The 12,289-nt window shown below is 39.9% G+C and overlaps 1 protein-coding gene across 1 annotated transcript in view; it reads left to right on the forward strand.

Annotated features, from left to right (window-relative positions):
- VAV3 (vav guanine nucleotide exchange factor 3) overlaps window positions 1-12,289 on the forward strand; it is a 194,169-nt gene that overhangs the window by 127,426 nt on the left and 54,454 nt on the right. The window contains exon 16 of the mRNA XM_018562738.1: window positions 11,479-11,580. Within this exon, the coding sequence (XP_018418240.1) occupies window positions 11,479-11,580 (102 nt within the window). The remainder of the gene's footprint in view (window positions 1-11,478; window positions 11,581-12,289) is intronic.

Consider the following 12,289-nt stretch of genomic DNA (forward strand, 5'->3'; position numbering starts at 1 on the left):
GAAAAAAAACAAAACCTCATGAATAAAATAATGGTTCTTTAGGGGAAGACGTGAAATGAATTTTACACTCGTAAGGCAGACAGGTAGCGCTTGTCTGTCAGTAAACTCTGGCAAATTGGGTTGGCATTCATGATTTCCCTTCACTTTTACTGGTTATTGTTGTGGATTATGTTTACTATAGCAAATTCTTTGATTTACTATTGTGAGCAAACAAGGTTCAAATTCCAGTTCACCCAAAACAGATATTTTAGTTTTAAGTAGATCCTGAAAGATTCATTAATTCATGGCTATATTTTATTGCTTGAGAAATCGAGGGTTAAGATCAGCCCAGCCCAGTGCCCCCTCCCCTCCCTTTGCAGGAAGGTCTCACTCCTATTGCTGCATCTAGGCCTGACAATTCTCATTCAGATATCTCAACAGAGACTGACCATTGGTGATTTTAGTGTGCAGCATTGCTGAGTACATTTCACATTGTTGTAAACTGTATTATTAGAAAGTAAAATTGACATGTTACACTAGGTATATGGGAGATGCTGAAGTAGATGTAAACCCATTCACTAAAATCTCATATGAGGTTTAACACATTAAGGTGGTTTCAAAGGTTATTTTCAATCTTTTTAAATCTACAGCATTCGTTAAAAGAATACCTGGTGATTCTGCCATAAAGCCCCTTGCTGGGGCACTTCCTGTTGTGGGGCAACAACTGTCCCAGTTGTCTCCCAGTTGTGTTCCTGTGTTGTCACCTAGTAACATATGCTTCTGATGAAGACTTCAATGGTTTTCTTGACAAACACTGCACAGTGCCCCCCTGTCACCATCAGGAAATTGCTTCAGCGCAATGAAGTGCATCTGCTATTGGAGCACGGGTATGTAGACTGGAAGTAGCTAAAACAGGCCGGGTGAAGGATGAATACAATTGATAATAATTGTTTATGATAATATTATCTAGTTACAGTTTAGACTCACATTACAAATGCAGGCTTTGGCACTGTCCTTCCAATGCAGGCTTCAGTACCTCACTGACACAGAACAAACTCTATTCTTGTTTTACATCAGTGTCTCACCAGTTGGTGATAAGCTAAGATCGAAGCGCCCAAAATGAAATGTCCAGATACAGATTTATTCCAAGTTGAAATAAAGTACTTTATTAAAAAGCCAACACATTTCGTGGGTCGGAGAGCCTCCTTCATCACAACTTTGAGGGAGGTAGTAGCTACTGAACTGAAAGTACAAATGAGTACAAAGTGTACGTTTTTCAGGTTGTTAGTGTGTTAGAACGCAGAGTCTGTCAGCAACTGGTTAAGACAGTGGACATCCTGCGGTGTGGAGAAGCTGCCAACCCCAAAAATTCAGATACCTAATCAAATACTTTCATATCCTCCATTACAATAGGATAACTGTAAGGTCCCAGTGCTACTCCATCAAAAAATCTTTTTCCGTTAATATCACTATTTAGTAGGGTTGCACAGCAGTGGCGTAACAACCGGGGAGGCGCTAGCCCCAGGTGCAGGACTGAGGGGGGGCGCCATCACCGACGCCCGCTAAACAAAGCTCCTGGCCGCAGATGCAGTGGCTCCCTCTCTCTGCCACATGCACCCAGCTCTGTCATTCGGGGGACCGCTCGCTCCTCCAAGGCCACTGGGGGCGGCCCTCTACAGTGCCTGATCAGAGGGCGCTTCTGCCTGATCCAGCCAGCCCGGATCGCATAGCGGCGATCTGGGCTGGCTAAATGATTTCAGGACAGTGGTGGAGTGCCAGAGCCAGGTCCCAGCTGCAACCTCTGCAACCCTGGTAGTTCTCATTAAAATGCCAAGTATCTGCACTGGTATTCGAAAAGTATCTGTGCATCCCTACTATTTAGTGAAGCCAAGAAGCTTCTATATATGTGAAGATCCATGCGTCAGTCATTTTATTTTGGAAAAATAGAAATGGCAGCTCCCTTGATTATGTACTCCCGGGTTTGCCTCTAAAGGTTATGGGAATGCATAGTTATTGTAAATATGCATATGTTTTTGACCTTAGTTGCACAATTATAATAATGTAATAAAAACGTAATATTTTCCAACAGTGGTACATAGGAGAAACTATTCATGAGACAATAGAAGCACAGACCTTTACTTGGCTAACAGCATCAATCAAAATTAAACATAAACAGAAATGTCAGTGCATTAGGGAACAAAAAAAAAACAGTCTTCTTCACACATAGAAGTAGAAACCTGCCAGCTGGTTATGGACAATATAAAACTGTACTAGCAGTGCTGTAAAGATGAATAAAGCACAGTGGGGGGAATTTATCAAAACTGGAGCAGACAAAAACTGGAGCAGCTATGCATGGCAACCAATCAGGTTCTCTCTTCAGTTTGTTCAGTTAAGATTTGAAAATGAAAGAGAGATGGTGATTGGTTGCCATGCACAGCTGCTCCGGATTTTGTCTGCTCCAGTTTTGATAAATTCCTTTCACCCTTCACTGTATATTTGCTTCTTTTTAAAAGGAAAATACACAAAATATATTGATGGAATTTAATCAAGAGGCGTTCCAATGTGATTTTTAAATAATTGTTTTACCATTTACTGCAATCAGTTGGAAAGGATAAAAAATATTTCACATAGCAAAAGGTAATACAAATACGCTAAAGAGACATCTTTAAAAAAAAAAAAGAGAGACATCAATTCCTAAATATATATGTAATATATAAAAAGTACTATAAATAATATATAGATGTGCCTAATATAACTTAGAACTGTATGTTATTTAGAAGACACTTTGTCAGCTTTTCCTCAAACCTATCCTAGCCATGGAATGACTGATTGTGGTTACGTGGATCTGACACCCAATGCTATCCTGCCCACCCCACTTCCTTACAGTAAGTCTCCTTCACACCTAGGCGACAGTGTTTTTGTGCATTTTTACGCAAGTTTTTGGTGTATGTTTTTCTGTGCTTATTACACATTTTTATGCGTGTTTTATGCGTATAAATCAAGTTGCACATTTTTCTGAGCAGATTGTAGCTCATTGAGGTTAATGAGCAAACGCGCAAAAACACAGCAAACGCACGTTTCCTATTGAGCCTTTGCAACAGCAAAAATGTTTTCCAGCACACTCACCAGCCAGCCTGCAACCCCCCCCCAAAAAAAAAAACCTGTCTAATCGCTGAGGTTAAAAACAGAGGTTTTAGATACACGGAATATGTAAAAGCCGCACTGCGTCGCCAATGCCCCTCTGTGTAGTGCGGTTCTAACTCTAGCCTATGAGAGTCTCCATCTTGGAGCACATGTAGCAAGAGATAAATTGGGTGCAGGTTCGCCAGGAGGCAGTCCAACCTCCATAAAGTCACAGGGACACACTAGGGACCCCGCACATCACAACGGCAGCTGAGACCCCCAGTGTGTCACGGCACCTATTAAGTCCTTGGGGACAAAACGAGCTGTAATATGCCAAAAAAAACCTCATGTACTTTTTCCAGTGACAGGCGTTTTAGCTCAGCGTGAGCCAGGCCAAACTGTATAAATGTAAACAGGAGGCACAAATATCTTGGCTACAGAAACCTCTGCTATGGAAAACCAGGGCAGCCCTGGAGGCCCTCTGTTGTTTAAAGAAAAGGCAAAAAGGACCTTTGCTACCCTTCCCACAGAATTAACACCCCCCTTGCTTTCCATCCAACTCACTCCTAAAGGTAACAGCCTTCATGAAATACTTAACCGTGCTTGCACATTTATTAAATATTTAAGCTTGCTTGCACATTATGAATGAATTAACCTTGTATGCAATAAACTGCTCCTCTAGGGTGCCATGATGTTTGGTGAAGAGGTAGATCAGTGTTGAGTCAGACTGGCTAATTTCCCCTTCAGTAAAGCCCAGCAATAAACCTCCCCTTCCTGCAGGAACCTAGTCATTTGCTTCTACAATGGCAGGGTTAACTTACGGTTTGCAGCATAATAAAATAATGAGACAAACAAACAAACCAATAGTGTGCATTTTAGGAAGACATCTCAGGCTAAGAAAGCATGTTTGGTTTGATGGCTCTGTATAAATCCCCAATGCATAGAACCTTATCTGCTCCATACCCTAGTTCCTCCCATATAGTTTGCTGCCAATGGCATGCATTTATTCTAATTGCTAAGCTTTAGAGAACAGATATACAGTACCATGCCTACATAAATGAGCAGCACTGTGCTTTCATATGACACTTTCTGAATGTAGGGTATTTATCTTAATAACTTGTAGCTGTAAATACTCTTAAATAATCTACAATAATGGAAACTTGCGACCAAAGACTTGGATTGAACACTCTGCAGAGATTATATTAGCTATTTTGCACGCAAGTATTACAAATGTTAAGACATAAAGAAGTTAAACATGTTTTACTTTGCAGAAAGAATCTCCAAGCTCTTTATCTTTCTGTGGCTGCTCCTGTCTGGTTACATTTTGCTCTTTGTCCATTTTTATGGTATCTTTCAGACTGACATTTTCACATTCAGAAAAGGGGAATGGCATTTTATTTCTGCTGTGTATGTTATATAATTCCACCTGGGCTGCAAAGTGGTTTGCTGGTAGTGAAATAACATATATGAAAATATTTAGGACAAAAGACGTGTAGTGGAGCACTGAAATGTGACTAAATATCTACCTTTCCTTTGTGCATCTGTGTTTATACGCTATGGTATACTATGGGACATATCTATAAAAGGTCTAGACTGATATTTCTTGCCAGGGAATACTGAATACATTTTTCTATTTATAGCACAGTGCATAGTAATGTTTCTGCTTATATGTGAGCACAAGTAAAAATGTGGTAAAATCTATTTCTCAGGTAAACAATCCGATCTTTAAAGACACTCCACCATTTGTTGGTGCAGAAAATGTTTAGAGAATTTTCTGAACCCTAAGTCCCCATTCACACTTGAGCATTAATGTTTTCAAATGCACGTTTTTGACAATTTTTTCATGCCTTTTCAGTTTTAGCCAGTGGAAAGCTAGTTATTAGAAGGAGGAGACAGTTGTTAGATGTGAAATCATGAAAAAACGTGAGCTTTGAGTTTTGTTCTTACGATTATCAAAGTCTATGGCTCCCAAAAACACGTGAATCTGCCTGTAAAAAAATGATGTAATTTTTTCATGCATCAAGCGCCACAATGCTCTGGTATGAGTAGCACCATAGAAAATAACGTTATTTTTTATGTTGAACATTTTCGCGCTTTGGAAAATACATGACAAAACTCCTAAGTGTGAATGAGGGCCACATTAGCGCTCAACAAGGAGGAAGTACATTAGATAAAATACTCTTTCAGTTTTTTTTTCCTTTATTGCATTCATTGGTGAGGCAACTAGGTATATGCCCTCTCCATACTGTTGCATTGTGGTAAAATGAATTGTGGCGTGGTTCATTGTGATGCTACTGGGAGAATTACAGTATGCATGCTAATAACTAAATATTGTTGTGTAAGCACTTATCAAAGGCTTTCAAGCATTGGAGAATCCGTCATGTGGTTTTCTGTAAATGTATTTTTTCTGATTGAGTAGAAAAAGTTCATGAAAAGCTAATAGCTGCAAATCTGTGAACTTCAATGCTAAACTAGAGGAAAGAGTAAAAGTTACACCCTACCACACTAGTACAGTAGCAGACAAATGCACTGCAGCACACAAGAAAGTACATGCTGGGTATTTTAGTGTGCTTTGTTAAAAAAAGAAAAGGGTAATTTCCAATGTTTCATGTGGTAGGATCTGCTGCCAGTCCATTCCAAATGAGTTGGCTACCTTGATATAGCTTGCCTTAACTCACAAAAATGCTTTGCGTAACACAACATATTTTAGTTGATCTACTAAATGAGTTGAGAATATTCACTCAAAAAATGATGTGAATATTCAGTTTAATTATCCATTCATTTAAAAAACATTTGCACATTGGGAGGGTAATAGACACAGACTTAGACATTATAACATTGCAGGAGGACCTGGATAAAACAGGGGAGTGGGCAACTATATAGCAGATGAGGTTTAATGTTGAAAAATGTAATGTAATGCACTTTGGGGTTAAAAATAGGCAAGCAGGATACACATTAATGGGTACTCCACTAGGGAAGTCAGAAATGGAAAAATATTTGGGGATCATAGTAGACCACAGATAGAACAATAGCTTGCAATGCCAGGCTGTGGCACACATTGCTGGCAGAGTACTGTCTTGTATTAAAAAGTGAATGTACTGTAGAGACAAATCAGTCATTTTGCCACTTTATAGATCACTAATTCGGCCACATCAGGAGTATGCGGTCCAGTATGGTCACCAATCCACAGAAAAGATGTCCTTGAGCTGGAGAGAGTCCAGAGAAGGGCAACTAAACTAATTAAGGGGCTGGAGGACCTCAGCTATAAGACAAGGCTAATATATTTAAACTTGTTCATGCTTGAAGTGAGGAGATCAAGAGGGGACATGTTTTTGATGTACAGGATGTTTAGTGGTGATGGCAACATCAGCAATAAACTTTTTACTGTAAACTCCATAACAAAGACTAGAGGCCACCACCTAAAACTGGTGGAGAAAACATTTACCCACGAGGAGTGCAGTGGCTTTTTTTCATTTAACGCGATTAAAGTCTGGAACTCGCTGCCACAAGCACTGAATCATTCAAAAAGCATTTAGATACCTTCCTCAGAGACCGTAACATACAGGGGTAAAGGTACTCTTAAAAACAAGGTCACAGGGACTCAAGCACACACATACACATGCACAATCACATACAGACACACAAAGGTTGAACTTGATGGACCTGTGTCTTTATTCAACCTCAAATACTATGTAACAATGTAACATGATTGGGATTTTTAAAGGGAACATGAATTTTCACATGATTGGATACATGAAGTAAATGTTCTCTCAATTTTTTTGAGTGAACAGTAAATCAGCCTCCACATGTTAAATGGGCATGATCATTTTTTGCTTAGCTGAAATTCTGCCTAAATTCTGGACGCATTTGCAAAATTTACCAGGTAATGCATTGACATTATTGGGGAAGGTAAATGAGGGGGGTTTTCAGTGGCTTTTAACGGTGCAATTGGTGGCTGTAAATAAGATTGGTATGGAGGCTCCTTTACATTTTTTATGTATTTTTACTATTTCTTAAAACTTTTTAATTTTTTACTAATTTTATTAGAATATTTTTTTCGAGGAAAAACATCAGATATACAGTACAATGAAAACTTTGGTGATCAACAAAAGCCATGTATCACCCTGTTAGACAAAGCACTGACTTAGGGGGTCACATGGTTTTGTTAAAACACAAAACCATTGATTACTAACACTAAGCTAGTGTTATATAACTTTGTTTGTCAACAAAGCTATATGATTAGACTATACAGCGCCAAGGAAGGCATAACTTTGTTTATAAACAGCATTTGTGTAAAGCTAATTTTGCCTAGCAGTGTTGCATGGTGCTTTCAGAGACCAATTTAGGCAGAATGAAAGTAAAATCCATACGTTCATTGCGAAATTCAAGTTCTGCAAAATCACCGCTCATCCCTATAAGCATCCTAAGCTAGAGTGACAGATACACTGTCTGTCCAAGCAAAATTCACCACCTGGATTTAGCTGAGCAAATAGGTCAGAAAGCTTCTATTGGATAAAAGGCCTAGGTTCAGCAACGTTACGTGCCCCAAAAATGAGGTCTTATGCCTTACTGAATATACTGAATGACCAGGTTCTTCCATCAATTGGTTTTTTCTTACCTGATGGCACGAGCATATTCCAAGATGACAATGCCAGAATTCATTGGGCTCAAATTGTGAAAGAGTGGTTCAGGGAGCATGAGACATCATTTTCACACAGGTCCAGACCTTCACCTCATTGAGAGTCTTTGGGATGTACTGATGAAGACTTTAAACAGTGGTCCGGCTCTCCCATCATCATGGTGAAAAATGAATGCAACTCTGGATATAAATAAATGTTGTGACTTTCCATAAGCTTATCAAAAGTATGTCCCAGCGAATGCCTGCTGTAATCAAAGCTAAAGGTGGCTCAATTAAATATTAGCGTGTGACTTTTTTTTTGCCCAGGCTGTGTGTTTTTTAAAGCACAGTACAAGGCCAGGAAGAAATCTGCCCATGAGCCTCACAAACAACTAGATGGGGAGAGAAGTACAAAAACAGTGCTCCATAGAAGTATCCATGTTTCCTATTCTTCTGACTGCCAGAAATATTCATTAGTTCAGAAGCAATATGATTATCATGAGCAGTGTTTAAAATTGGGATCTTCACATATAATTGTTGGGAAGTCTATGGCCTCCCTAAATTTGATCATATAATACATCTTGCATCAAACTTATGTGATAAGATTTGTTTCCTGTTTTAAAACCACCGAGGATCGTTTTGGAAATATCACTATTGATTTAGGGGGTGCTAGCAATCAAGATACATTCTTTTGTTATACTCAAGATAAGCTGAAGTATGTCAGGAATCGGTAAACACTAGCTGTTATGTAAGACCACGTTATTTAAAGGAGCATTGCTTTACTACATACAGCCTTTATAAGACAACGACTGTCCACCAACCTCCTTCAAATTCTCAACCTGTTTCATCCCTCCTTGTATATTTTATTGGAACTCTTTTACTCCTTTAGTTTGTAATGTCTTGCTGCTTAAAACTTTATGTATAGTCTAAGTCATTTTACTCCTCAATTCCACAAGAATAATTAATCTTAGATCTTCTGGCACCACCCCTTCTTAAAATTCGTTACACAATATACTTAGCATTCTGGGGTTTTAAGAGGCATCGGACATCGTTTTTGTTGTTAAAATCAACCTTGATTTATTCCATAAAAATATAACATAATATTAAAAATACAAATACGAAAAAAAAAATACAAATACATTCTCCCTTGGTTTTTGCCTCCTCCTGACATATACATTGTACACTTTACTGTTTTTATCTTGTACATGTTACATTATGGTTTGGATGTATAGTTTTTCCACTGTAGCATGTGTTGCTTTGCTGCCAACGCATTTCGCAGGTCAGCTTTCTCAAGGGATAGGAGGCAATTTATCTATTGTAACTATACAGTCAGTTTTTTGTGTAGTCATTTCACAATTACATTGCCATTAAAAACACTGTTTTTAATGTTATGTTATATTTTTATGGCATAATCAAAGTTGATTTTAACAACAAAAACTATGTCTGACGCCTCTTTAAACCCTAGAATACTAAGTATATTGTATAGGCTAAATCATGCAAATCGTAGAACAAAAAAGGAAAAAGGAAGCGCCACGACCAGGGAAAGGGATTGTTGTGGACCAATTGATGAAGCCTGGTTGGTTGTTGGAATGGTCCGACTGGCTTGACAGTGAAGTGGAGGCGATCAGGTGCGGTTCTTCCCGGTTTAGGTGGTAGGGGGTCAGCGGGAACACAAGCGGAGAACGATAGAGAGGTGAGAAATCGCACACAATAGAATCAAGGTGTGGAGTGTAGACACACCTGTAGGTAGGTGGAGTGTAGGTGATGGTGGAGATCCAGGGGTCCTGAGTGGTTGGATGAGTTGGTGCGAGGCTTGGGAAAGGCTTGTTGGTGTATAAGGAGGAGTTGTCCATAGGAAGCCGTGATGTGGTAAATAACTGAGGAGAACAAACGTCATCCTGTGCTTAGGTATGTGTGCCAAGGGCTGGGGAACCTATTCCTCGATAGGAACAACCATTAATGCTGGCATGGGGAAACTTGGCTGCGGAAACTTTGCTTCCCCGGCTTGATAAAGAAGCATTTCGCTTTGAAACGCATAGCCGCCTGCACCCTCGCCTGTTAGCCTCAATTGACAAACCGCTCCGACACGTCTTCACCTATCCCCTCCCTTGTATCTCACTCCAGAGAGCCCTCACCATGCTGGTGACCGGACCAGCATTACCAACCACCCTTCACACCGTGCTCTATCACGGAGCCTCGCAGTACAGCTGCTCTCCACACTTCCTCTGCCCCATTCTCGAGACAGGTGCCCTCCCTTTCCTGTCAGTCGAGAGACACACACATGCCGTCCGAGCCGATTGCTCACTGCCCGGCGGCGTGTGCTCACTCATAACAAACACACCTCCACCCTCCAGCTCCCCCCCTTGCCCGCCAGTGGTCCCACAGCTGCATGTCACCCTCACGTCTATTTCTGCAGCCAGGTTTCCCATGCCAGCATCAATGGTTGTTCCTATCGAGGAATAGGTTCCCCAGCTGCCATCAACTCTTGGCACACATACCTAAGCACAGGATGACGTTTGTTCTCCTCAGACATTTACCACATCACAGCTTCCTATGGACAACTCCTCCTTATAGACCAACCAGCCTTTCCCAAGCCTCGCACCAACTCATCCAACCACTCAGGACCCCTGGATCTCTACCATCACCTCCGGCGATGACATCGCTTCTACCCTTACCTAACTGTGAGTCTCTACACTCCACACCTTGATTCTATTGTGTGCTATTTATCACCTCTCTATCGTTCTCCGCTTGTGTTCCCGCTGACCCCCTACCACCTAAACCGGAAAGAAGCGCACCTGATCGCCTCCACTTCACCGTCAAGCCAGTTGTACCATTCCAACAACCAACCAGGCTTCATCAATTGGTCCACAACAATTCCTTTCCCTGGTCATGGCACTTCCTTTTTCCTTTTTTGTTCTACGATTACACGTGTCGGACACCCCGGTCCGTACTATTAGGAAGCTGCACACCACCTTCACCCCTTGCTCACACAAACATTTGGGTGTGTGAACACCCTCTTCAGAGCGCTGGATCTCTGGACTGCCCCTACAATTTTTCACTAAATCACGCAAATCACATACTGTATATTATAAGCATGCTTTTATCCTATGTACAGGTATAACATGAGAGCAGATAAGACAGGTTATTTCTACATGCTTGCATGTTTTTATCATTCACCGCTTTTTCCTGAACAAGCTTTTCATCGATAATAGAAACACAGTTGTTACTTTATAAAGTTTGCAACTATTGTTGCAATTCTATTCCTGCTTACTCTTTACAGACTGTATGTATTTGTATCGTTTTTGTAACTGTTGATAAAAAAAACCCCATAGATAAATAAAGGGGTTTTGTTGTAACCAATACATAGAAGCAACATTAGAGAAAAGACACAAACAGTTAATGTCACTCAACATGAGCTACTCTCTTAATACCTCTTGCTTTTTTATTTCTTTACTACTCGTTGCCTGGCATCCAGTGGTTCAAGTAAATTATTCTTTGTCTTTACACAATTTTATCATAAAATTATTGTGTGTTTCATGTAATCTAAATATTTCCCAAACTGAGTATTCATAAGGGGCATATTTACTATTAGGCACAGTAGCAATCGACTTTTCCCTTTATAGCCATTAGAAGCCCACATTTTTACCCATCATCAGTAATACATACATATAATATAGCTTATTTACATATTATACATTTTTCTTAGCCACATTAGGACCAGTAAAACACACATTTTAATTTATTATTTCATTCCATAGGTCTAACATTATGCCAGATAATGCCTCAGCAAACAACCATGACTTCAAGATGCATACATTTGAACGTGTTGCATCCTGCAAAGTGTGCCAGATGCTACTCAGGTAAGTGATATGCTGTGTTTTAAAGTGACACTAAACTTAGGAGTTAAATCTTAAACATCCATTCAAGTACCTTCACTATTAACAAAGATGTATCTTATTTGTGTATCACTCAGCTGTAGATTCTCAAATCATCTCTGAATTCATGCTGACACTGTCCTTCCTTCTGGAGGGTAGTAACTTTGGTTCCCCATGGTGCTTGCATGTGTTGTAAAGTAGCCACCACTCCAAGCTCGCTCCCATGATGGACTACAATCTCAATACAAAAGAATAAACAAAATGTGAGATTGTAGTCCATCATGAGAGCGAGCTTGGAGCGGCTACTTTACAACACACACAGGGACCATGGGGAAAAAAGTAGCCACCCTCCAGCAGAAAGGGCAGTGTCAGCACAAATTCAGAGATGATTTGAGAATCTACAGCTGACTGATACACAAATAAGCTACATTTTTGTTTATAGTTAAGGTACTTGAATGCATTGATTCATTGTTTAAGTGTTTTATTAGTTTACAGATAGTTTGTGTATGTTGTGGTGATATTTGACATTTTTGGCTTGTATGAATCCTTTGCTTGATTTATTGTCATTTGAGACAGTTTATAGAAAGTAACCTAACACTCATATTATTGTGCAATTGAAACATATACGTGAGGGGTGTAGAGTGGAAATTCAATTGCCATTATATACTTTCTTCACATAAAATACTCTAAAACT

This window comes from Nanorana parkeri, unplaced genomic scaffold (genome assembly GCF_000935625.1).
Source record: "Nanorana parkeri isolate BGI_ZX_2015 unplaced genomic scaffold, ASM93562v1 scaffold595, whole genome shotgun sequence".
NCBI classification, from domain to species: Eukaryota; Metazoa; Chordata; class Amphibia; order Anura; family Dicroglossidae; genus Nanorana; species Nanorana parkeri.